Source organism: Sceloporus occidentalis, unplaced genomic scaffold (assembly GCF_023333645.1).
Source record: "Sceloporus occidentalis isolate IW3139 unplaced genomic scaffold, rSceOcc1.0.p SCAF_1, whole genome shotgun sequence".
In the NCBI taxonomy this organism is placed as follows: Eukaryota; Metazoa; Chordata; class Lepidosauria; order Squamata; family Phrynosomatidae; genus Sceloporus; species Sceloporus occidentalis.
In genome coordinates this window covers 274,674,671-274,702,155 of record NW_028316981.1, presented here as the reverse complement: position 1 = coordinate 274,702,155, position 27,485 = coordinate 274,674,671, and the positions used below count along the sequence as shown (strand labels likewise).

At 41.7% G+C, this 27,485-nt stretch overlaps 1 protein-coding gene and 1 long non-coding RNA gene across 2 annotated transcripts; one reads left to right on the top strand and one right to left on the bottom strand.

The window, feature by feature from the left end:
• Positions 1-638: 638 nt before the first annotated feature.
• On the bottom strand, positions 639-26,905 carry LOC149323890 (uncharacterized). Its single transcript, XM_089512682.1, has 5 exons — positions 26,100-26,905; positions 21,399-21,493; positions 18,643-18,721; positions 9,243-9,272; positions 639-1,259 (listed from the first exon to the last, which is right to left on the bottom strand). Exons 3-5 carry the CDS (start codon positions 18,688-18,690, stop codon positions 993-995), a joined length of 345 nt encoding a protein of 114 aa, XP_089368808.1. The 5' UTR covers positions 18,691-18,721; positions 21,399-21,493; positions 26,100-26,905; the 3' UTR covers positions 639-992.
• LOC149323891 (uncharacterized) lies at positions 6,211-22,949 on the top strand. The gene is made up of 3 exons (XR_016280265.1): positions 6,211-6,426; positions 22,167-22,284; positions 22,832-22,949. It is a non-coding gene; the product is annotated as an uncharacterized LOC149323891 (long non-coding RNA).
• Positions 26,906-27,485: the final 580 nt, after the last annotated feature.

Sequence of the window (27,485 nt, the reverse complement as noted above, 5' to 3'; positions counted from 1 at the left end):
CATCCCCTGCCTCCTCCTTCACCCTGATCTCACCCACTCTGGCACCCTGCCACCTGTCCCATGATCCCCATGTGATGGGGCTGAGAGAGAGTGCAAGGGGGGCTGCTTATTCTCTCGGCCCCATTGCCTTGAGGAGGCTCAGCTGATCCATCCCCATTGCGATGGGGCTGAGAGAGAGAGCAAAGGGGGGGCTGCTCCCTCTCTCGGCCCCATTACCTTTGAGGAGGCTCAGCTGACCCATCCCCATTGCGATGGGGCTGAGAGAGAAAGCAAAGGGGCACCTGCTCCCTCTCTCGGCCCCATTGTCTTTGAAGAGGCTCAGCTGACTCATCCCCATTGCAATGGGGCTGAGAGAGAGAACGGGGGGGGGGTGATCCCCCTCTCAGCCCCATGGCCTTTGAGGAGGCTCAGGTGGTTCAGCCCCATTGCAAAGTGGGGAGAGAGGAAGCAAGCAGGCACCCACTGGCTGTGGCAGAGGGGTGCGGGGAAAGGAGATCGCCATGGCGGCTTGCCAGCAGGGAGCGGATTGTGGAGCCTGGCAGCCCCTGCCGCCTGGCTCAGTGCTCCCGGACTGAGGGAAGCCCCCTGCTAGTTCCGAGGGCAAAGCTCGAGGGGGGAGTGCAAAAGAAGGAGGTGAGGAAAGTGAAGAGCGGGCATGGAAAGGAGCACAGGGCAATGGAGGGAGAAGGGGACTTGAATCAGAACCAATCCCACATAAATTCAAAGGGATGACTGTATTTATATATACTATATGACAATTCCGTAACTAAACTACCTCAAAAAACACACAAACTATCTTAACTCTCATAAGACTACCACAAAAACTTCAGAGGAATGAACCTTGATTCCCCTAACTATATACAACAGTCAATTATGAGCCAGTCTATTGTTCCACTCATCAACTGGGGCAGCTGTCTCGACTGCACAGATGCATGCACATGCAAAACCATGCAGATGCAAAGCCTTGGCCATCTGGATTCTCTCGCCATAAGTCAGTTTCTGTTCTGGCGATACATTTCATTCACTTCCTTCCATGCCCCTTGCCATGGTTCCTCAACTTTGGCCATCCTTTCTTCAAGGGTCAGCTGAGAAGCCCTCTCATACTCTAGAAACGCTGTGATTCTCTTACGATCCTGCTCAGCAGCCATCAACAGCTCTTCACGGCTCTTGTATCCAGGGCCGCACAGGCCACAATGGGGCAGACCACAGGGGAAATACAGGTAGTCGTCCCCGTCTTCTCCGCTAGACCCCTCGCTTGTCTACACAAGAGAAAAGAGAAGAAGAAAATGACAGTCATCGACCAGATATCTGAAACTGAGAGACAGAGCAAAACGGGGTGTGTGTGTGTGTGTGTGTGTGTGTGTGTGTGTGTGTGCATTCTCTCTCAGCCCCACTGCCTTTTCCCGGAACATGGAAATGGACTCTGACTTAGAGAAAAAAGTGGCAGACCTCGCAGGGAAGATTCACCCTTGCCAAGCCCCTTTCCCATGTGGATGGTAGCCTGTCTTCCCCAGCCAGCCATCCACCTGGGAAAGAGGCTGGGGGCATTGATCCTCCCTTGCCAAGCCCCTTTCTGGCCAAGGGCCACTGGAAAGACTTTGAGGGGGCTACTAGTGGCCCTGGGTCCATATCTTTGCCTACCCTTCTGATATATGTTGCTTTGGAATAAGGTTCCACTAGGAAGGGTGGTCAGTGAAACATTGGTAGGATTGCATGTGTAGGACCACAGACAAAAAATTGGGTGTAGCAAATCCAGAGAAACTCACATTTTCAACAAAAGAAATGCCTTTCTAATTGCACCATTATTTTAATGTTCTTTTATCTACGGTAACCAGGAAGAGGTACCTAACTAAGCCAGGTACTTTTGGATCTGAGAAGCTACGCCTGAGGTTCTTTCATACTATGCAGTTACAGCAGTGTATTCTACTGCCAGGGACTATCAGGTTCTGTGGGCCAGTGGTACTCAAAGTGGACTGAACTGGTTTTGACCCCCAAGCCATTATCTGTTGGTTCCTGGTAAGTTTGCACACAAGAAGGAATTGCAGCTAATGGGCACAAATATGATGTCAACCGCTGACACATTTGGGGAGGGGGAGCCACTTGCACAGAGTGGGTAGCCCAAGAAATGTTCTAGGTCTTCAAATCAGTTCTGAGGAATGGCAACCCTAAGATGAACCTATTATGGGGTTTTCTTGGCAAGATTTGCTCCTTTGCCATCCTCTGCGGCTGAGAGAGTGTAACTTGCTTAAAGTCACTCAGTGCATTTCCATGGCTCAGTGGGTATTCAAATGTTGGTTTCCAGAGTTCTAGTCCAACACCCAAAACTACTGCTCAAGAAGCCCTGCTGTAGGAAATATTTTGGGGAAAGCCATGACAAACCTTATCTGAAGAAATCATACCAAAAAGATTCTGGGAGAGGGCCAATGTCAACTTGGAGGAACATAACCCACAAGAAAATCAGGCGTAGAAAATAGTAGCTTTTTAAGCAGTGGATAGGCTAAGGGGGGAAATTCAATTGGGACATCTTTCCAAACTTTGGAGATTAGATTTGCAGTCATGGCATATGAGGCCAGTGATGCTTGGTACTTTGAAAATGTGAAGGCTGGTGATGGAAATGGACTCCACCTCCCTACCTCTCTTGGAAAGTTAGACTCTTCTGTAGCTTTTGCTAAATATTGCCTTGGCAAAGTGGATTGCCTTCCCTTTCTAAAATGCTCCCTTTCTGTAGTCATAATCTAAAGATGGCAGGAAGGAAGGCAGATCTTCCTTCCATTCTTTTTTTTTTTCATAATGGCTTCCATTATTTGCTGCCTTGGAGGTGTCCATGGACATGGGGTTTAGGATGAACTGCATAAAGCCTGGAAGTGGAAATCAAACCACCTCCCTGATGTGGTCATCTCAGCAGCCCCAGCCAGCATAGGCAATGGTCAAAAATACTGGGAGTTGCATTCCAGTCCCAGCCAGAGGGCTGCAGGATTTTCATCTCTACAGTTGGTGTGTTTGTGTCTGTATGTGCCTTCAAGTTGTCTGTCTACTTATGGGGACCTCTTGAATTACATAGGGTTTTCTAAGAAGGAGGGCTCAGCAATGGTTTTCCAGTTTCGTCTTCTGAAATATAGCCTCATGACCTGGTATTTGTTAGCGGCCGTCCATCCAAGTACTAACCAGGGCTAACCCTGCTTATCTGTGCATGGCAGCTAGCTTCCTCCAGCTCTCCACTCCAGCACTTTAAAGCTGCAGGTATATCTTGAGATAAGAGGATTTTACACACACACACACACACACACACACACACACAGAGAGATTGAGAGAGAGAGAGAGAGAGAGAGAGAGAGAGAGAGAGAGAGAGAGAGACTCCCCAAATTCCATTCTCATGATGCACCTTTCAAAGCGAAGTGAAGACAAGGCATTGTGACTAGTATCCTTGAGGCTGATGGCACTGGTGGAGATGAGGATCTTCTCATGTTTTATTACATTCTTAGCCGTATCACTATCTGTTACAATTGCTGTATTTTGGCAATCTTACAGAAGACAAAGAACTGAATGCGAATTCCACAGAGGACAAACCAAAGGAAGGACAGTCCACCGAAGACAAGCAAGCTGGCAGCGATGCGGTAAGATGAACTCCTTTCAAATGAGTATATACTCATTCATTTATTATTTCTTTAACTGAGTATATATTCATTCTTCATGATTATGAATAATAAATCCATCCATTTATTTATTATTTCTTTTATTTCATTTTTATGCCACCTTTCTCCCAGAAAGAGACCCAAGGCAGCTCACGAATAAAAACATTTTTTAAAAAACACCTTGCAATAAAAACCATTCAAACATCATATAAAAAACAATATAAAATTACATGCGTCAATAAAATGTTTTTATTCGTGAGTTGCTATGGGTCCCTTTCTGGGAGAAAGGCGACATAAAAAATGAAATAAAAGAAATAATAAATAAATGAATTTATTATTCATAATTATTAGGAATGAAATATATATTCAGTCAAAGAAAAGCAATATAAAACTGCATGCATTAAAGATGACAATACATAACAAACGCCCAATATAAAAGCCATCCCATGATTATGTATTAAAAGCCTGCCTGAATATATCCATGTTTAATTCGAAGGATTGCTGTCGTTGGGTTCCTTGAACTCATTTCAGACCTAGGGGTTTATCACACGAAGGAGATCAGGGGTTTATTCTGTGAATATCCGGGAAAACCCCCATAATAACGCGAAACGGTTTCACACGATGTTGCACAGAACCCACCATTAAAGTGGTCACAAAGAAGCATTAGCGCGCATCTTTTTATTTCAGGATTTCAGCGACAATGCGTTTCCGATATCGTTTTATTTGCAAAATTGCGCGTGATAATCATTTGTGCAATTACTCGCCATTTTCACTTTATTTGAGGGATGCTTTAAATGCACTTTAATCTCTCTTTAATGGCAAAATCAGCCCAAGTGTGATAAACTCCACAGGGTTACCATATGACAAGGTTTTCTTGGAAAGACCTGCCGTTGCCTTCCTTCCTGTGAGGCTGAGAAAGTGTGACTTGCCCATGGTCACCCAGTGTCTCCCCCATTCTCCTGGGGGGACGTTCTCCATTTCCCCTCCCGGGGGAAAGTGGGGGATCCTGGGGGGGCTCGCCTTTGGGCTGAGGGACGCTGGGCTCTCCCAGGGAGCAGCAGACCTGATGCACAACTGGAAGGAGCAGCATGGGCCCCGGAGAGAAGCCCATGCCTGGCACAGGAGCCCCAGCTGCCCTCCGGACCCCCAAGCAGAGTAGTTGCAAAATTGATTAATCTATCTTTTAAAAAAAGGACAACGGCAGCACTGACCGGGGAATGGGGGTGGTGGAGCTGTCAAAAACAGATAAGGGGTGGTAAACACTCCTCTGCTATTTTCCGCTCCCCTCAGAAAGAATTGATTCTGAACTGGCATTCCCACTTACTTGCCTCACTTCAGAATCGGTTCTTCCAAAAAGTACTGCAAAAAATATATTATCAAGTAACCCCAGGTTATTTGTGCTTGCCCCGCTTCTTTTCTCCTGGAATCGATCCACTGAGGATCAGAAGCGGTTTCAAATGGGAACGAAAGTTGTTTGATTCGGATCCTGCTTCGCAGCAAACTGAAGTGGGAATGGGCCCTAAGAGTAAAATACATAACCCGTTATGCTTTAAGAGAAAACTATTTTAAGATACAATTTCGTTGGTATTTAACCCCAACGAAATTAGCAAGGATTTATAAAGGTTTAGATGCAAGCTGCTGGAAATGCAATAAAGCTCCTGGTTCTTTTTTTCACTTTATGTTGGTGGAAATGTATATTTAGCGATATGTCAGTTAATTGTACTTGGTTTGTGTATCGTTGAGTGTTAGATATATTGTAATTGTGGATGGTGTGCAGTGAGTAGGGATTAGGGGGGTTTGTGCAGTGTTTTATATTAGAATTGTCATTTGAATTCTGTTAAATTTGTAGTTTGTATATGTAATATTTGTCATGTATTGTGAATTTTAAATTGTGATTGTTGTTTTAATGAAATAAAAGGAAATAAATAAAATAAAATAAAATATGTTTTAAATCAATAAACTATGATTTCCAAATTCCATAGCATTGAGCCATGGCACTTCAAGTGGTGTCAGACTGGATTATTTCTGCAATGGGGATGCAGCCCAAGGAGTGTTTTGAAAGCTTTGGATCAGTCAGATCAGCAGTTCTTTTCCTTTGCTTCCTCCAGTTGGTCTGCTTTGTTCCAGAGCAGGAAGCATCATGCTTAAGGCAGTGCCTGTACCTGTACCTTTTGACATTGTGGCCCAGTAATGCAGTCTTACGAAGGCCTGAGCTCAGGGTAAGGCCAAGCAAGGCAGTGATAATTGTTTCCTTCAATGCCAAAATTAAAAAGTCCAGAGTGGGTGAACTGGGAGGTACAGTATAGCATCCTGCCATGGTTGCAGTTCTGCCTTTTTGCAACTTTACAAGAGGAAACTGCTGTAACGTGCCTTCTTTTCTAAAAGTGCGTAGTTGGTTACATGTGATAAGGGCAAGTCAGGATTGTTTTGCCCCAGTGTGGCATTATTGGTGATTTAAAATATATAAAGAGATAAGCTGGCCTTGTATCTGACTTGGGGAATCCTGAGAAAATCCAATATTTTAAGAACAACAATATTGCCATATTCTGGAAGCATTTCTCTTTTTGAAACTGGTTAACAACATTGTGCTGCTCCAGGTTGGAGAGTGGCTGGTGAAGTTTGCAAGTAGATGGGCTGAAAAACCTTCCAGAAACCATGATTAATGCATCTAAATTTTCCTTTTCTTAAGGCAAGAATGTTGTCCATCAACTAAGTGTAACCCTTGAAGACTTGTACAAGGGAGCTACAAGAAAACTGGCGCTTCAGAAGAATGTAATTTGTGACAAATGCAAAGGTAAATGAGTCAGTGAGTTGAACATTTCATACAGTCCTATTTAAAAGCAAGAGGTGTCTTAATACATAAAAGTCAAGCAGAGTAATTTTGTGTGTGACTTCATTAAGAAGTACTTAACACTGTTCAGTGACCCATTTTTAAATCTAACATCAAGCATATGTCACAGCTTTAGTATTTGTGAAATTCCAGCTAATCTACATTATTATCCTAAACTGGCTCATGAACCTAAGGTTTGAAGAAACAAAACACCTGTTCTGCTGGAATGTGGTGTCTAGTTAAAGATTGTTTTCTCTATCACAGGGCTCTGTCTGAAAAGCTAAATCTAATAACCAGATTCTATCATTAAAAGAAATTGGTAATCATTTTTATTTTAAAAAACAACCCAAAATTTGATTGAGAGCAAGTCACAATCCTTTAAATAGTGTGCATCCCTCAAATACTTAACATAGATACAGGGTGTGTGTGTACACATGCCATAGTCATCAGATGGGAATAGTCACAGTTCCCTCTGACATGCAATTTAATTTCTTGGCCTAGCTGCCCAATATTTGCCAGTCTTAGGACAAGCCAAATTGAAGCAGAACAGGTGGCTCTGATTAAATCATGAGTGAGCCTGGAGCCTTGATAAAGTCATATTATGAGATTATGGGGGTGAGGAATCAGATGCAGTTTGCCTTTCCCAAACTCTCCATAAATGTTCTTGGATAATTCTAAATAGGCTGGCGTAGCACAACTGCAAAATCATGGCATCCCAAAGTGTAAGGTGCAATAATGTTTGACACTGAATTGGCAAGTAAGATTTAATCAGGCATTATGGAAAGCTCACCCCACTGTGAGCTGCATGGCTTGTTCTGTATCTCAGTTACGTTACTGTGCAGCTTTGCTCCCAAGTACCTGCGCGTGCGGTAAAAATGCTGGGGGAAGGTCTTGCTTTCACAGGGGCTTTGACTTTTGCGGATTTGATCATTCTTGGATTTGATTAATGTGTCCTCTTTAGTAATATCTAGATCCTCCTATGCAACTCTATGGTCAACTTGAACCAAAAGTCGCACTGGAGGACCTAGAGATTCCTAGAGAGAATGCTCCACTTGGCATTTGTAGCTCCTCCAGTGCAACTATTGGGATTTCAGCGACAATGCGTTTCCGATATCGTTTTATTTGCAAAATTGCGTGTGATAATAATTTGTGCAATTACTTGCCATTTTCACTTTATTTGGGGGATGCTTTAAATGCACTTTAATCTGTTTCCAATATTTACTCGCATATTGGCACTTCCACTGTAAGTGAAAAAAAGAACCAGGAGCTTTATTGCATTTCCAGCAGTTTGCATCTAAATCTTTATAAATCCTTACTAATTTCGTTGGGGTTAAATACCAACGAAATTGCATCTTAAAATAGTTTTCTCTTAAAGCATAACTGGTTGTGTATTTTACTCTTAAATTCCAATTCTTTTCCCATTGAACTATTGAATATCCTGAGCCCACTTGATCAAATAATTCTTTATACATTCACCTTCCATTTCCTGGGATAACAAAAATCTATATAATATAGCTATCTTGTGGGAGTTTTTTAAAAAAATTATGTCTTCCATTTCTGATTTATCTAAATCAAAACCATAAGTGCTCTTATCTTTTATAAATCTTTCTTTTAATTGTCTGTAAGTGAACCAATTTACAGAATACCCCTCTGTAAGTAAATCTTCATGTGTTTTTAAACTTAATTTTTTTGTTATTTTGTCAAATGTCAGTAATTGTTGATAGTTAACCCATTTCTCTGGAATAAATTCTTGCTTTTTATGAAATGCTTCATTAATGGAGACCCATAAAGGAATTTTAGTATAACACCTAGGTTGGTACTTTTGCCACGTTTTGATCAAAGCTCCTGCTCATCCTCAAAATATAGTATTTGTTTAAAAGCATGCATACAAACTTATGTATTGAATTATACTATTTTTTCCAGAAAAATCCAAGATGCTTCCAATTTGTTGTAAGCAAATACAATGGTTTTCAAAATCCCTGTTGGCTTTTAATTTCTCATAAAACAAATAAGCGTGCCAACCGAAAATGTTATCATATCCCTCAAGTTGTAGAAGGCGTCTATTCTCTAATTTACACCAGTCAGTAATCCATTCGAAACAGCAGGCATGGAAGTATATTTTGAATTTTGGAATTGCTAATCCCCCTCACTTAAAACCGTCCTGCATTTCTTTCAATCTTACTCTGGCTCCACCCACCCCCCAAATGAATTTAGTAATGTCACTATGCCATGTCTTACAGGGATTCTCATTAGCTAAAATGGGGATGTTTTGGAAAAGATACATCATTCTTGGTAATATATTCATTTTTCTCCATTTACTATTATTTTTGTTTATTGTGCTTGATGTATTAATTTTATCCAGTTCTGAAACTTATTTCCCATATTCATTTTCTTAATGACTACCTTCATAAATGCCCAATTAACATTGAATGCTTTTTGAAAATCAATAAAAATTAGGGCCAACTTTTTATCAATTCTTTTTCCGTGTAGCTCTATTAGGTTTAATATATGTCTCACATTTTCTTTTATTCTCCTATTGGGCAAAAAACAAATCCATTCATGGGTACAAAAGATCTTAAATTATAATTTTCAAATGGAGCCAGTATTTTATTTACTAGGTATGGTATTAATTGAAGATTTAGAAAAAAGATTCGGAAAATTGATATTCTAACTACAGCCTAGCGGTTAATTTATGCCGCAAATTGGAAGAATAAAGATGACATAGACTATAATAAGTGGATACTAAAATTGCTAGATATTTCTAAAATGGATAAACTTACCTGATTGGAGCGAGGTCTTTCTTGGGAAACCTGTAAAGAAACATGGAAACCATTAATTACATATTTGGAATGAACATTAAATGCGTATTAGATTAACTATAATTTAGCACAGAAAATAACTGGTTTTACCAAAGAGTATGATTCATCAACGGTAAATAATTCTTGATTATTAATCTTCTTTTGTTTCTTTATTTTATGCCCGAAGGAAATTTATTCAAGAAAGGGAAAGAAAAGACGTGAAAAAGTACATGATGGAATGAATGCTCTCTTAGTCATACAATTAAACCTCTATTATTGTTGCAGGAAGATCCAGGAAATTACAATATGAAATAACTTTGTAATTAAAAATCCATAAGTAAGTTTCTTAGAAAGAAAAGCTAATAAAATCGTATTTAATTAGCACCAAAATTCTCTGATGCGGATAAAGGAAGATTGTAGTAGTTTTCAGGAAGACAACATTTTATGTTGGTGGAAGTGTATATTTAAAGATATGTCAGTTAATTGTAGTTGGTTTGTGTATCATTGAGTGTTAGATATATAGTAACTGTGGATGGTGTGTAGTGAGTGGGCATTAGTGGGGTTTGTGCAGTGTTTTATATTAGAACAGTCATTTGACTTCTGTTAAATTTGTAGTTTGTATATGTAATATTTGTCATGTATTGTGAATTTTAAATTGTGATTGTTGTTTTAACAAAATAAAAGGAATAATAATAATAATAATAATAATAATAATAATAATAATAAATGCACTTTAATCTCTCTTTAATGGCAAAATCAGCTCCAGTGTGATAAACTCCACAGGGTTACCATATGACAAGGTTTTCTTGGGAAGACCTGCCATTGCCTTCCTGTCAGGTTGAGAAAGTGTGACTTGTCCATGGTCACCCAGTGAGTTTATATGACCGATTGGAGAATAAAAACCCTGGTTTCCAGAGTCATAGTCCAACGCTCAAACCACTATGCCAGACTGGCTCCCCATATACGTTTTGTATTATTTCAGAGAAGTTTTAACTTTGTACGTTGATGTTTTAGATTGGCAGGTTTTTCCATTATCTATTGTTATTTTATTGTACGCTCGTCCTTCCATATTTGCGGCTTTGACTTTTGCGGATTTGATTATTCACGGATTTGATTAATATGTCCTCTTTAGGAATATCTAGGTCCTCCTATGCAACTCTATGGTCAACTTGATCCAAAAGTCGCACTGGAGGACCTAGAAGGTTCCAAGAGAGTACGCTCCATTTGGCATTTGTAGCTCCTCCAGTGCAACTCTGTGCTCAATGTCTGGCAGATGTTGACCACAGAGTTGCCCTGGAGGACCAAGAGGTTCCTAGAGAGGTGTTCTCCCAGGTAAGAACATAGTGCTTTTGTTATTTGTTGTTTTTCCACATTCGCAGGGGTCTTGTGTCCCTAACCCCAGCAAATGTAGAGGGATGAGTGTATTTTGATTCTTACAATGCAAAACGCTGGGCAAATTTTACAGCGCCCTATAGATACATGTTAATGATAATAAATAATAATATGGCATGACGGACAATCCAAATTGAAACAAGTGATCAACACCAAATTGACACAGGACTGATAGGAAATGTGTAATAAAACTTGGAAATAACATTGCAAACTGTGGAAATGACACTAATGTTTGAAAATTTACATTACACACTTGGAAATTACATTGTAAACTTGGAAATAAAATGAAGACTTGGAAATTACACTGCAAACTTAAAAATATCATTGCAAATATAGAAATTACAGTGCAAACTGAAATTACATTCCCAAAACTTGGAAATAATATTGCAACTTTGAAATTACATTGAAAACTTAGAAATAAAATGCAGACTTGGAAATTACACTGCAAATTTAAAAATTAACACTGCAGATTAGGATCCTTGGTGGCGCAGTGGTTAAATGCCTGTGCTGCAGCCACTTAGTCACAAACCATAAGGTTGTGAGTTCAATACCAGCAAAAGGGCTCAAGCTCGACTCAGGCTTGCATCCTTCCGAGGAGGTCGCTAAACTGAGTACCCAGATTATTGGGAGCAATTAGCTTACGCTTTGTGTAAGCGGTATAGAAATACCACTGACAAGCGGTATAGAAATGTACTTGCTATTGCTGTTGCTAATTTAGAAATTACAGTGCAAATTAAATTTACATTCCCAAAACGTGGACTGCAAAACTGCAAACTTAGAAATTACATTGCAGACTTGGAAATAAATTTGCAAACTTGGAAATAATATTGCAGACTTAGAAATTACACTGCAAACATGGAAATAACATGTGTATATTTTACTTGATTTTACATTATGTTTTATATTGTGTAGATTTTATTTTATTTTATGTAAAGCTGTTTTAATTGTTTGAATTTTATAACAATTTTATAGGTTTTATCTGTGAGCCATCTTGGGTCCCTCCAGGGAAAAGGGGGGGGGATATAAATGAAATAAATAAATAAAATGCAGTATTACTTCCCTTGATTTAGACACTATACTTCTATTGATGCAGCCTAAAATAGCATTGGCCTTTTTAGCTGCTGCATCGCACTGCTGACTCACATTCAACTTGTGGTCTACTAGGACTCTTAGCCTCTTTCACATGTAGTTTCAAGAAGCTGTCCAAGGTGCTGAACTCTATCTCCGTAGATGGAGATGGAAGACACCGGACAATGCTCACCTCTCTCTTTGGGTGACGGTCCGTTTCTTTCTTCGTTTTCCACAGGAAAAGCAAAATCCCGACTATCAAGAAGATATAGCTGACGCTGGACATCAATTCCATGCACCACAGTGGATTGTTAGGTGTTTGATTTGTTGTGATCAACAACAACCAGAAGAAACCCAGGGCCAACAACTCACTGAGGTAAGCCATGTTGAGTTGTCAACGGCCAACGGATGCATTCTAGAAGCTTATGGGCAGTTCAGCCAACATCCCATTGTGAGTTCATAAGATCTCAGTGTTATGCTGCACTGCTGTTGGCTGAGCCAACGGCAGTGCATTTACTGTATTTACTGTATTTATTTCAAATGCCTCCCACCTAAATTGCAAACCTCAGGATTCCATGAAATGCAACCATGCGTGCTAAAGTGTGCAAGGACCACTGGTTAGTCCGTGAGAAGGACACTGCCAGGGGCTATCAGGTTTTGTGGGCCAGTGGTACTCAAAGTGGACTGGACTGGTTTTGACCCCCAAGCCATTAGCTGTTTGTTCCTGGTGAGTTTGCACACAAGAAGGAATTGCAGCTAATGGGCACAAATATGATGTCAACCCCTGACACATTTGGGGAGGAGGAGTCACTTGCACACATTGGGTAGCCCAAGAAGTGTTGTAGGTCTTCAAATCAGTTCTGAGGTATGGCAACCCTAAGATGAACCTATTATGAGGTTTTCTCGGCAAGATTTGCTTTTTTAATGGCATTTGTGAGTTTTATTAGATGCAGTGCACAACCATGTCTCAGCATCATGTACACAAGCAGAAAAAAGCCTCAACACAGCCTTGGGCTCATGTGCCTCTCCCCAATTCCCATGCAGCCAGGGTTGAGGGTCACTTGGGATGAGTTCTAGCAACAGCAACAATGGTTTAAAATAAAGTAAATCCAGTCAATATCAACCAATGACAAACATGGTGGGATTATTGTTTCTTTGGCTTGGATTGTTTAGTGAACATATTTATTGCAAATCCAAAGTTTCCCCATAATGACAAGCCAGGAGTTGGGCAAAGTGATGCTCATTGTTGGTTTATAGTATTAAACTATGCTGTAATGTTTGAGGCAAACAGAACCTTTAAGAAAAAATAATTATTCTAAGTAACCAAAGCATCTATACTTTATACAACAGTTTGCCATCATAAATACAGAGAAAATGGAATGGCTATAATAAGCTGAAAGGCATGCGTTAGTGTTCAGCTTATCTGGCTGTGTGTGTTAACAGATGCTTTTGTTAGTCAGTCTGTAACTCCAAAATGTTAAATCAGTCCCAAGCAAAGGCTCTGTAGGGTCTTTTATGAAATAGTTGAGACTCATCTCAGCATAACTTGCTTAAGATGGTATTCAGTTATCATCTTTTTTCACTTAGTTATGAATACCAAACTCCACAAGCATTTTTGTATCCATAATTGCTTAAAGAGTGAATGTTTCTATTAATATATGTCTCTGGCTTTGCTTCGCGAACGAAGATTCAGGAAGGACTCATCTCGAGTTTTGTACAAGCGCGTTGTTGACTAAAAAGGCCAATCCGGGACAAACAGGTCCGGTTGCAGAAAGCACAGCGGAAAGTCTCCTTGGGTGATGTTTCCGGGTTGTGGTTCTTTCTGCGTTGTCGTTTCTCTTCGAGACTTGTTCAGCGTGCATTTTCGAAAAATGCTGCAGCATCGTGGATAGTGCGTCTCCATGCCTCCCAATGCGAGGCCAGGACAGACCATTGTTGGTGATCAATTTGGCCAAGCCTGAGATGTTGTTTCAGGGAATCCTTGTATCTCTTCTTTGGGGCGCCCCTTTTACACTGACCCATGGCGAGTTCACCATAGAATACTATTTTTGGGAGGCGATGGTCCTTTATCCTAGAAACGTGTCCTGCCCAGCGCAGCTGCGTCCTCAATAGCATGGCCTCAATGCTGGTGATCCCTGCTTGCTCAAGGACAGCAACATTCGTCACATAGTCAGTCCAGTGTATATTTAGAATTGTGCGTAAACAGCGCTGATGAAAGCGTTCAAGGAGTCGTAGGTGTTGGCGATAGGTGACCCATGTTTCAGATCCATAAAGGAGAATAGAAGTACAATGGCTCTATACACACTGATTTTTGTGCTTCGCCTCAAGTGTTTGTTACTCCAGACTCTTTTGTGAACCCTTCTGAATGCACTATATGCCTTTGCCAGTCTGTGATCGATCTCTTTATCAATCTTGGTGTCTGAGGAGATGATGCTTCCCAGGTAGGTGAACTGCTGGATGGACTTAAGCACAGATGTTCCCATAGTGATGTGGGGATGGTAGTGTTCTTCCTGAGGTGCCGGTTGGTAGAAAACTTCCGTTTTCTTCAGACTGACTTCCAGCCCAAAGAGCTCTGCAGCTGTTGCAAAACAAAATGTTCCGTATGGGCAACTAGGGCAGCATCGTCAGCAAAAAGCAGCTCACGGACTAGATAGTTTAGAGTCTTAGTGCGGGCCCTCAGGCGGCTTAAGTTAAACAGGCTACCATCAGTACGGTAGCATATATAAATGCCGTCTTCTTCTTTGAGATCTGCCGTAGCCCTTTGGAGCATCATGCTGAAGAAGATTGTAAATAGAGTTGGAGCGAGAACACAACCTTGTTTCACACCGTTTGTTATTAGAAAGGGCTCCGAGAGAGCATCGCCATATCTGACTTGACCTTGCTGGCCTTTGGGGGAGCATCCTAGTCGTTCCAGGATCTGCCACAGACCTTTTCTACTCACCAGTGTCGAAGGCTTTGGTGAGGTCGACAAATGTTACATAGAGTCCTTTGTTCTGCTCTCTACATTTCTCTTGCAGTTGTCTAAGGGCAAATACCATGTCTGTAGTGCTCCTATTAGCTCTAAAGCCACACTGGCTTTCAGGGAGAAGTTCTTCTGCGATAGCAGGGACTAATCTGTCCAGCAGTATCCTTGCAAGGATTTTTCCAGCAATGGAAAGCAGTGTTATACCTCAATAGTTTGAGCAATCCGATTTTGCTCCTTTTTTCTTGTACATGGTGATAATGACTGCATCTCGGAGATCTGATGGCAGTTCGCCTTTTTCCCAGCAACTCACAAGGAGCTCGTGGAGTTTAGCATGGAGTACATGACCTCCATGTTTCCAAGCTTCAGGTGGAATTCCATCAATCCCGGCAGCTTTGCCATTTTTCATCTGCTGTATGGCCTTAACAGTTTCTTCCAAAGTGGGAGCTACGTCCAATTCCTTCTTCATTGGTTGTTGTGTCATATGTTGAATAGCTGAGTCTTGAACTACTCGGCTGGCACTAAAGAGGCTTTGGAAATATTCAGCCCATTGGTTCAGAATGGAAGCTTTATCTGTGATTAGTGTTTGACCATCTGTACTGTATAGGGAACTTTGGATCTGATAAGTACGTCCAAACACTGCGTTAAGAGCTTCATAAAATCCTCTGGAGTCACCCAGATCTGCACAACGTTGTGTCTTTTCTGCTAAATTGATCCACCACTTGTTCTGAATGTCCCTGAGTTTTTGTTGGAGTTGACTACATGCGAGGCGAAAGGCTGCTTTTTTGGAATGGCAGGATGGCTGGGCAAGGTGTGCCTGGTGAGCAGTTCTCTCCTTTGCCAACATCTCCTGGATCTCTTGGTTGTTTTCATCAAACCAGTCTTGGTTTTTCTTGAGGGAGAACCCTAAGGATTCTTCCACAGATTGCAGGATGCTGTTTTTGATATGTTGCCAAAACACTGTAGGAGAAGAGTCTACAGGATGGTCTTCAAGTTTTGTTTGCAAATTTGCCTGGAAGTTGTCTCTTATGGCAGCTTGTTGAAGATTGTTGACTTGGAGTCGCCTCTTTAGGATGCCACCCCTCTTAGGTTTCAACTGAAAATGAAGATTTAATTTGAATCTTACGAGGCTATGATCTGTTTGACATTCTGCCCTGGGCATCACTCGGGTATGATGGACATCGCGAATATTTCTCTGGTGCACTAGGATATAGTCAATGAGGTGCCAGTGTTTGGATCGGGGATGCATCCAGGTTGTCTTCAGGCTATCTTTCTGCTAAAAGATGGTGTTTGTAATAGTCAGCTGCTGTTCTGCACAAAACTCTAGCAGGAGGCATCCGTTATCATTACAGTTTCTAACACCATGCTTGCCTAAAACACCTTTCCAGGCTTCGAAGTTCTTTCCTACTCTGGCATTGAAGTCACCAAGGATAATGATTTTGTCTTCTGCAGGGACTTTTTTTATAAGGTGGCGTAGGTCTGAGTAGAATTTGTCTTTCTCCAAAGGGTCGGCTTGCATAGTTGGGGCATATATACTGAAGAGAACAACATGTGGGATGCGTAAGGCGATAATGTGATCAGAGTGTCCTGTTGGCAAGGTTTCAAGTTTGGAAGCAATAGAATTTTTGATCATGAAGCCTACACCTGAAAGATGTTTTTCAGTTTTGGGTTTGCCCGACCAGTAGAGTGTGTAGCCGACACCATGTTCTTTAAGGCTGCCTTCCTTGTAGAGACGAACTTCACTAAGAGCAGCGATGTCAATGTTAAGTCGTGACAGTTCATGGGCTATTAGAGCGGAACGGCGCTCAGGATGTCCACTGTCTGCAGAATCTTGCATGGTTCTGATGTTCCAGCATCCAAGCGTTAGTCTATTTGCACCTTTGGAGGCTGGTGTGTGCCTTTGTCGCTTTGTCTTTGTTTGACCGCATCAGAAGATGCCCGTTGGCCACGGCTAGCCAGCCGGGTTGTTGGCGATGAGCTTTCTTTAGGCCACCTTTTCTAGGCCCCTCTCCATATGGAGCAAGCAGTGCTCTCCTTAAAAAAGGCTGCTTGGTCATTCAGGATGCTGCCGAACAAGACTGTCATCACCAGTCAGTCTCAAGCGACCAAAGTCCTGAACTGCCTGCATGCCAGGTTGGGTCTGCAGCTTCCAGTGCATCTTTAGACCTGCCATTTCGTCCCTCGCCTATCACTACACGGCTTTTTCGGAGATTGGATGTATCCTTCGAGCCTGTGCAATGGATTTTTCTGGTGGAGCGCAGCGTGCACAGAACTGGCCTCACCCTTTAAACCAGAGGTTTGTCTGCTGAGGCCTTGAAAAGCATGGACGGTAGCAGCAATGTCCTCGGGTCGTAGGTTTGATTAGAGTTTCCTTCTCTTAGATGGTTGACCTTACAGGGTTAGACGAGCACCATCTGCCTGGGTTTGGGATTAGTGTTTTCCTTCTCCTAGGATGATTGCCATAAGGCTAGAGAGCCCATCCTGCCCTTTGGCGCTCTTGGTCAGACCCTTCGGTTGTGACCTGTCTGGCATGGGAGGCCCTGGCGGTGGCTATTATACCACCGCCAGCATAGCTCACAACATCATTAGGGTGCGCAAGCCTCTCCCCCATGACAAGGGGGTGTCAATGGAGAGGTAATATATGTAATTGCCTTTCAAACAGGTGAGGTGATAAAACATGCATACATCAAGTGCATCTTAAATGAAGGCATGCCAATTTACAAATCTCAATTGGACAAAGGTCTCCTAATCAACCAGTTCTTCGTAACTAAAGCCCATCCCTTCCCTTTGGTGCTTCTGAAATTGGAGGCCTGAAACTAAAAGTCTCACAGGCATTACTAGAGTGACTTCCAGGTCCTCCAGCTGTTTTGGACTACAGCTCCCAGAATTCCTCAGTATTGGCTAAGCTGCCTGGAGCTTCTGAGTGCTGAAGTCCAAAACACATGCAGGACCAAAAATTGGGAATAGCTGACTCAGAACGTGCTCTCCCCACTTTCTCTCTGTTCTGTTGCAGGTTACATTTCCAGAACATCACTGATTCTGTTAGAAGCTGTCCTTCTTTCTAGGGAAGAAGTAATGATTTCAGATGACATGGATCAAGTTGACCTGCTTGAATTTGATCCCAAAGAGCGGCCTCACCATAATCATGGGGAGGCTTATGAAGAGGACGAAGGAAGCCCCCAAACTGGGGTGCAGTGCCAGACATCTTGAACGAAAACTGTCACAGACTTCTACAGTTACAGCTTGGATCTGCAAAGGTTTTTAAAGCCTCTTGTCACATTCTGCACAATGAGATGCTGTATATTTATTTTTGTAATGACTTCCATATTTAAGGGTTTATGCAAACCGTAAGCATGTGTAACTTAAGAATTGTGTGTCCTGCTGCTTTACTGAGTAAAACACTTTCTGTTATTCTAAAGAAATACTTGAGACAGGGAATGCTTCCTCTACTACTGTATGATTGAGATATTTCTTCAGATTAAAATTTGAAAGGACCATTCTTATTAAAATACAATTTGTATTTTCTTTTTCCTCAGCCAAGCACTTAACAATACTTTATGTAGTTTTCAGATCCCGTCTGAACTGAAACAGTTTTTTAACACAGACAGCATATTTCAATGGAAATGTTTTTATTGCAGCCTGACAGTATTTGTATTTTTAACATACATAAACAGCACAGTTCCCATTGTATTTGATTAAAATGTTTCTTTTCAAAATCTAAATGTTTTGCGCATACAAAAAAACCCTCTGAATTACCATACGTACAGTCTTTAAGCAATTCACAATAATCATATTAAATTGGACAGTCATAAATATAGATTTCTTGGTCATCTCCAACAGAGATTGTACTGCACACCCCAGACCTGTGAATGAAAAAAGACTAATTCCACCATGGGATGAGTGACCTCAGTGGGTTCCATTGCTGGGAAAAAGTACTTAAGTAAAAGATTCTTCATATACCTGATCCTGATGATCAAAGAAAGTATGAAGACAAGTTCTTGAAGGCATGCCCCACACTTTCACGGTTTTGTCTGATGAACTGGAAAACACATCCAAGCAACATGAATTACATTCATCCTATTAATAACCAAGGCTATTAACTATACATCTATTTCTTCATGCATAGTATCACTATGAAGAGAGATCTTGCAGGACCTTTGAGACTAACTGCAAGAAAGAAGTTGGTAGCATGAGCTTTCATAGATGTCGGTCTACTTCAGCAGATGCTTTTTAAAATAGGAATAGACTGAAGTCTATGAAAGCTCATGCTGCCAACTTCTTTTCCTTCGTTGAGTCTCAAAGCTGCTGCATGATCTTTCTACAGAATAAATGCTATATCTCTGAATTCTTACCACTTGAGCAATGTAAAGCATCAGTTAGAAACCTGTGAACTGAAAAATGATGTTTTTTTACTAGAATTCTGTTAAATGTAGTATAGTAGTGGTTGCACACTGGTGATGAGGGAAGGAAAACAAAGTCTGCCACGTCTGAGCAGATAAGTCTTAACGCAGGGGCCAGGCTGTTAGATGTAAGGGAGCCTGTTGGTCTGGATTAACAGGACTATTCCTATGGTGGCCCAGAAAGATAACATTTGGATAAACCTTTGTCCCAGCAAAACAATGCTTTCCTAATTGTATATTTAACAGTGATGCAATGTATCAATATATTGTTAGGAGATCTAGAAATAACAAATGCACAGCGTCCCAAATCAAGCTCCCCCCCCCAACACACCAGTAATACCTGGAAGGGCTGCATGATTCCTGCCCCTGTGCTAAAGCCACATTTAAAGGTTTGCTAAGTTACTTCTGGGTCTTTAAAAAAATCACTAGATTTTCCAAGGACCACTTTTGCAACCACTTGCACTTAGCTCATGAATGTCCCGTAGTGGCTGCATCTTCTACTCCCCAAACCAACAAACACTTAATCACGCAAAGCTGGCATGGAGAGTCATCCAAAAGACCCAGTGCCCTTTCAAATTATGCCGTTATAGTTCGATATTCACTGTAATTGTTATAGCAATATTCTATGGAATTCTGGGGTTTGTCGTCTGGTCAGGCATTGCCATCACCTTGGTTGAAATGTCTAAATAATCCATCCTAAAATGCAAACTCCAGAATACCATATAATGTAGTGGAATCATAAAATCAGATTTGGAAGACACCCCAAGGGCCATCCAATCCTGCTTAACCACCATCACTTCCAAATCCATTCTGCCATGCAGGAATACACAATCAATGCACCCCCAACAGATGGCCATCCACCTCTGCTTAAAGACCTCCAAAGAAGGAGACTCCACAACTCTCCAAGCGAGCATCTTCCACTGTCCAACAGTGTTTACTGTCAGTTAGTTACTCCTAATGTTGTGGTGGAATCTCATAAGAGAATCATAGAATCATAGAGTTGGAAGAGACCGCAAGGGCCATCCAGTCCAACCCCCTGCCATGCAGGAAATCCAGATCAAAGCATTGCCGACAGATGGCCATCCAGCCTCTGTTTGAAGACCTCCAAGGAGGGAGCCTCCACTACACTTCGAGGGAGTTTGTTCCACTGTCGAACAGCCCTTACTGTCAGGAAATTCCTCCTAATGTTGAGGTGGAATCTCTCTTCCTGCAGCTTGCATCCATTGCTACGGGTCCTAGTCTCTGGAGCAACAGAAAACAAGCTTGCTCCCTCCTCAATATGACATCCCTTCAAGTATTTAAATAGGGCTATCATATCACCTCTTAGCCTTCTCTTCTCCAGGCTAAGCATCCCCAGCTCCCTGAGTCGTTCCTCATAGGGCAAGGTTTCCAGACCTTTCACCATTTTAGTCGCCCTCCTTTGGACATGCTCCAGTTTCTCAATGTCCTTTTTGAATTGTGGCGCCCAGAACTGGACACAATATTCCAGGTGGGGCCTGACCAGAGCAGAATATAGTGGCACTATTACTTCCCTGGATCTAGATACGATACTTCTATTGATGCAGCATAAAATCGCATTGGCCTTGTTAGCTGCCGCATCGCACTGTTGACTCATGTTCAGCTTGTGGTCTACTTGGACTCCTGGATCCCTTTCACATGTTGTCTCCTTAAGCCAGGTGTCCCCCATCCTATATCTGTGCATTTCATTTTTTCGCCCTAAGTGCAGTACCTTACATTTCTCCCTGTTGAAGTTCATTCTGTTAGCTGTGGCCCAGCTTTCTAGTCTATTCAGGTCATTTTGAATTTTGATCCTGTCCTCTGGAGTATTAGCTATTCCTCCTAATTTGGTGTCATCTGCAAATTTGATAAGTATTCCCCCAATTTTTTTCCTGTAGCTTGCATCCATTGTGTCCTATTCTCTGGAGCAGCAGAAAAAAAGCTTGCTCCATCCTCAATATGACATCCCTTCATATTCTTAACCAGGGCTGTCCTATCACCCCTTAACTGTCTCTTCTCCAGGCTAAACATCCCCAGCTCCCTAAGTCTCTCCTCATAGGGCATGTCTTCCATACAATATGATTGCACATTGTAAAAAGTCCCCTGATTAACGTCCCCATTGCACCAAGGAGGTCTCTGGATGCCTCTGAACCAGCCTCCACTGCTTAGCCTACTTGACCTTAACAGGTTTGTTAGGATGCAAAACAAGGCGTGTGGGCATGTGGAGAAACAGTGTGCATCCTGAGTTCTTTAGAAGAAAAGTGGAATAAAAATAGAAACATAACAAGTAGATCCAGGGAATATTCATATTTTACCTACCTGGAAACAAAGTGGGTGTTGTCAGGACAGAAAGCAACATTTAATATCCAGGATGCATGGCCGCTCAGCGTGCCTGCCAAATTTATATGTTGTCTCTGGGAGAAAAAAAAAAAACAAATTCTGGTTTAGAGAGAAAAAAAATATATGAAATCAACAACCTTAGAGACATGTTTTAGGAGAATCTCCATAGTTTTATCATGAGAACTTAGTGAACAAGGGCACCCAGAAAAAGTACGGGAAAGGAGAATTAAAACAATTATAGGAGGAAATGTTACTTTGGTTTTTGACGAGGATTTGGATTAATTTAGGCCTCTTTCCAGCTTCACAATTACGGCACTTTTGCGCCACTGTCTTGCCTGCATCCTGCGGAATCCTGGAATCTGTAGTTTAGCAAGGGACTAGAATTCCCAATCTGAGAATTCTGAATACCACTTCCTAACTTTCACATCCCCAGATTACACAGGATGGATCCATGGCAGTTAAGTTGCAGTCAAACTGCTATAATTCAAAGAGACTAAAGAAGAAATAAGCAATTGAGGGGAGGATATCATAGAGAACTTTACACATGGTGTGGAAACAGCGGAAAGGGATTTCTCATAATATTAGAATTATGGTCAGCCATTAAGTCTGAATAATGGGAGGTTTAGCACAAATAAAAATACTTGCATACAGAAAATATAGTTACATTTTGCCATTTTCTACCACAAAATGCATCAATGGCTGCCAACTAAATCCGTTTCCCTTTTATGTCAACTTTCCTTGGCACAGAAATCTTACCACTTACACATCATAAATCTTGATGTAGCCATCATCTGAAGCTGTTGCTGCCCAAACAAAAAGAGTGGGAAGACAACATATCAGATGTTAATCGGATGTTTTAAAAAAGGTATTTGTATAGCCTTTCGAACTATGGTAAACAGATGTGAAATCAGAGAGTTTACAAATTCTTGCTGACATAAAAGGTATATCAAGGAAAACTGAGGCTTAAAGTACAAGAAATATTAGCTTTCATAGTTGAGGGGGGACCCTCCTAGAGGAAATTTTTATTAAGTTTACTATTATACTAAAGAATATTATTTGGTGTAGCTAAATTTACATTTAACATTTACTAGAAGCATATAAATAACATTACGATTGTTAGACTCAAGATTGAGGCATGAAAGATAAGGAAAAACAACAATTCTTTTGGTTTTTCAGTGTCACAAGAAAAGATTACAGTAATAAGACTGCTTGATAATTCTAGTGGTTAGGGGCAAAGGAAGTAGAAAAAGCAAATATAAGAATGAAAATAATTAAATAGTTTGTAAAAGAAGGGGGTATGGGGATATAAGAATGTGATTGCGTATGTTGTTGTAACTTGATCTTGTGTAAAGTGATTTAATAAAATTTATATATATATATAAAGATATCTCTCTTTTCCTCCTTCCACTTAGGTCACCCAGTCCTGGACCAGATAACCATTCTTTTCTCTACGGGCTTCCAGATGACTCCACGCACCAGCTGCTTCAGCAAAGTAACAACTACCATCATCATCATGAACAATTTGTTGGCCTGTGTAACTTGGTCCCACAAAGGAAGGGCAACTCCACTGTGAAAGACATAAAATATCCTGTCTTCCATACAGGTCAGCATGACAGAGATTTTATTTTATTTTATTTTTATTTATTTAGGTATTTATATCCCGCCCTTCAGCCCTAATGGCTCTCAGGGCAGCTTACAATTATTATTTTTAATCAGACAGTTCCCTGCCCTCAGGCTTACAATCTAAAAGACACGAAACAAAAGGAGAAGGGAATGGTGAAGGGAAAGGGGATGAGGTCCAGTGGTTCTTCTCTCCCTCTGAGGCCTGGACCAAGGCAGATGAATTGGAGGGAGGGCTCTTCCTTCTTCCAGGCTAGTCCTGATCAGTGTTGCCAACAAGCCTCAAAGATAATTCCCGAAAATGTTTGTCCAAAACACACTGAATCCCCCCAGATCACACGGAATATTCAGTCACAATTCCCGGAAAATTCCCATAATGTTAAAATGGCGGATGTTTTGCAAATAAACGTAAACATAATTGAATAAAAATAATTGTAACTTATTTCAACCCTCAAAATCACAATTTAACCAAACAAAGAATGTTTCAGTCCTTTTAAGATATTTATTTTGACATGAAGGAGGTTCAGGAAGCTTTGTGCCAAATAGAAACGCGTTCGGCTGCAACAGCACTGCAGAAATAAATCCAGTTTGACACCCTTTTAATTGCCATGGCTCAGTGCTAGGGAATCCTGGGAATTCTAGTTTTCGGAGACATTTAACCTTCTCTCTCAGCAAACTCTGGTGTGACAACAAACTACAATTCTCAGGATTTCATAGCACTGGGCCATGGCAGTAAAAACGGTATGAAACTGGATTGTCTCTGGAGTCTGGAGTGAAGATGCAGCCTGAGTTGGGTCCAAGACACAATGCAGAAATAATCCAGTCTGAGACTGCTTTATCTGCCCTGGCTCAGTGCTAGGGAACCCTGGGAATTGTAGTTTTATGAGAAAGAGCTCTGGTGCCACAATGAACTACAGTTCCCATGCATCTGAGGAAATATGCTTAAGCCTAGGAAAGCTCATGCTGCCAACTTTTTTTTCAGTGAGACTCAAAGGTGCTACAAGATCTCTCTATCATCATCACCATTATTATTATTACTATTATTATTACTATTATTATTATTATCATTATTAAATCCAAATGCAGCTGAAGAAGTGGACTTAAACTGGCAACACTGATTTCCTGTAGACTCATTCTCTGGGGCTGTGATCTGGAAGCGTGGAGGTAATTCCCTTGTCAAACCAGGGAATCCTGGGAATTGTAGTTTGTTGTGACATGTTGAGACACTGCTTTTACCGGCAGCCAGGGCTCCATGCATGAAATTCTGGGCTTGGTGGTTTGTTGTGCCCAGAATCCCATCATCGCAGGGAGCCTTGCAGTTAGAAGCAGTGCCAAACTGGATTATTTCTGCAGTATGGATGGCAATGGAAAAGAGAATGAAAAAGAGATCCACAAAACAAAATTCTTGGAAGACAGGGCAGGGATGCCAACTGACCAGGTGCTCTGCCCATGCTCAGAGGCATATTTAATCACTAACACACACACACACACTCAGGGACATAACATTCACATCACACAACCCAAATGGTCCTCACAGTACAACAACAACCCTGAGAGGTAGGCTTAGGGCACTCTGCCCAAGCTCAGGAATTCAGAAATTCAAATGTCACTCTCAGGCACACACAGAAGTCCACAACATCAAGCCATGATACCATGATCAAGTATTGCCTTTGTGTGCCTTAAAACTTATTTCTTACTTGGAAATCCAAGGCAATTGGGAAGCCAGCCAAGATCCCTCACTCCCTACCTCTCTGCAGCACTTTTGCTCCTGGAGCCTGAGAATGCCTGAGGGGGGGGGGGGGCAATCACTGTCCTCTCTCTGATTGGCTGAACTATTCCTCCAAACATTTGGGGTTGGTTGGGCTTGCTCCGTCCTGGCTCTCAGAGGGAGTCATTAGAGAGAGAGAGAGAGAGAGTTTTTTCTCCAGCCCTCTTGGCTGAAAACTGTTACACTCCAAAGGGTTGGTTGCTCTGCAGCAGTCTGGAGCTGAAATGGCCAAAGTCACGGAAAAGGCACTGAAACAGAGCTAGGCACGAAAATCACACGAAAAGCTCTGAAAAGTCGCCATTTTCGCGTGAAAGTCGCGAAATTGGCAACACTGGTCCTGATGGAGCTGGACCTGCCTGGCGAACTTCCTCTCAGGCCGGTGGATGGCAGTTATGGAGGGCGGAGTCTCCTTCCTCACAGGCCGGTGGAAAGAGTTGTGTTCTACCGTTAGAAGCATTACACTTGAGAGCAAATGTGTTGCTTTCTAAGTCTAGAGTAGGCAGAGAAAGGAAGGCCATGATATAAAAATAATAGCATCATATGAAGCATCAGTCACATTTTCATTTTCCAGCAGCAAGAAGGTGTATCTCTAATGATGATATTGTGGACAAAGGTAATTTTGTAGGAGGAATCTTCACTGCAGGATGCTGAATGAAACAGATATAAAGTAAAGTACAATATTTACCTGCATTAAAAAGCAATATATGCATACACAGATTCTGAGATCGTGCCTGTAATTTAAAAAACGCCATGCTTCATCAAATAAATAAAGAGTGCTTCTTTCCTTTGACAGAATCTGACTACTGGCAGAGGCAGAGGCAACTTCTCCAAGCACTCTCCTTGCCCTTTGTCTTCCTTTCCAGGACAAAAAAAGTTTGAGAGGACGAGGAGGAGGGATCAGGACCTACAAGTCTTGCACACACCCCCCCAGCAACTGTAGCACATACCCCAGGGGTCTTGCCCCACCATTTGAGAACCACTGAATTAATTAGGTTGAACAGATTATTTTAAAGTACTTTGTCCTTTGAAAATGCAGAATTTGAGGCTCTTTCCATAGAGACCCCCCTCTCATACAAATAGGTATTTGCATGCAGAATTTCAGAGACGCTATAAATTATAAACACTAGCGAGGGGTACTGATGCACAGTGTGCCATTAAGCATCTTTGCAGTCCAGTCACTGGGTTCCTTAATGACTCTGCTACATAGTACACAATCCGCCCCGCACTCTCAGAAAAACTGGGAAATATCTACTTGAGCATCCTAAAGTGAGACTAACAACTACAGTACTCACCAAAGAGCATTTACAGCTATGGCCCCCACGCACTGGAACAATCTTCCGGAAGAGATTCAACTCATTTCTTCTTTGGATGCCTTTAAGAAGGCGTTGAAAACCTACTTCTTCTGAGTAGCATACCCTCCTGACTCCCTATAAAGAATATCTCCCCTAACAGAAGTTACCTCAAGATGTTAATTAGGACTGGCACACCGCATGTTTTAGATAGAAGATTGTTTTTATACTCTGTTTTTAAGAATTGTCGCTAGAACTAATTGTAATTGTATTTCTATCCTTAGCTACCTTGCATTGTACTGTTGTTTTACATATTTTAACTGTAATCTTGCTTCGATCCACCGGGAGAAGCGGGAAATATAAGTAAAACATATTATTATTATTATTATTATTATTATTAAAAGCAAACAAATGTGCTTTCTTTCTTCAGTGTAATTCTGTCTCAATCATTTGAGTAAATTTGAATGCCTGGAGGTGTGCCATGCGAGACCCTGTGTCCCCTACATGAGAGCTAATGTTTACTAATGTAGTATGTAGCCTTTCAACTAGAAACAGGCTGGATGGCCATCTGTTGGGATTGCTTTGAGTGTGTATTCCTGCATGGCAGGGGTTGCACTCAATGGCCCTTTTGGTCTCATCCGCCTGTATTTCTATGAACTTTGCTTTTAAAGCTTCAGAGTGACAGAACTGTGAGCAACCAATGCTGGTAAGTAATTACAATCTCTTAAGCACATTTAGCCCACACTTAAGGAGAAACATGTTGACCAAGGTGTCCCTCTGCTGTGCTTGGTGCCTAACACAACTTCAGTTAGAAGAGATCTGTTTACTGCAATAGGAGGACATTGCTCCAAACATAGGAGTTTATCACACTGGGGGGGGGGGGGATCCCATGCAGAAATGGGGGTTTCAATTGGGGGGGACCACAAATGCAGGTTGGTTTTCACACGGCATTGTCATTGAAGTGGTGTTAACTGGATGGAAAGCAGGTGGAAAGTAGACAAAAGCCATTCCTTTTGACTGTCAGAAAATCCCAAAAGTAAAAGGGAATGGCTTTTGTCTACTCTCAGTTGGGTTAAGGTCCGTTTAACAGTGATGTGTGTGAAAACCAATCCGCTTTTGTGGCGTTTCCCCCCAGCTTTTAAATCAGTTTTTGTAGAGGATTCCCGTCTGATAAACTTCATGGCATGAGATTCTGAGATTCCTCCTGGAGAGAGGGTTCCAATGGAGGACGTGTCCTGGGAAAGGAGGACATGTCTGGTCACCAGGGACATTTTCAGATTCTTCTTGAACAGAAGGTTGGAAAAGGAGGACACATCCTGGAAAAGGAGGACGCGCCTGGCCCTCCTTCTTCCCTCAGGAGGCTTTGACCCAGACTGAGAAAAGGAGCTG

Bases quoted from the DNA above. Each gene is read 5' to 3' on its own strand.
- LOC149323890 (XM_089512682.1), bottom strand. From the start codon at position 18,690: ATGCCTTCAAGAACTTGTCTTCATACTTTCTTTGATCATCAGGATCAG. The intron at 9,273-18,642 runs GTATATGAAGAA...GTTTCTTTACAG, and splicing joins TCTTTGATCATCAGGATCAG to GTTTCCCAAGAAAGACCTCG. The intron at 1,260-9,242 runs GTAAGTTTATCC...TCTCTTGTGTAG, and splicing joins AAAGACCTCGCTCCAATCAG to ACAAGCGAGGGGTCTAGCGG.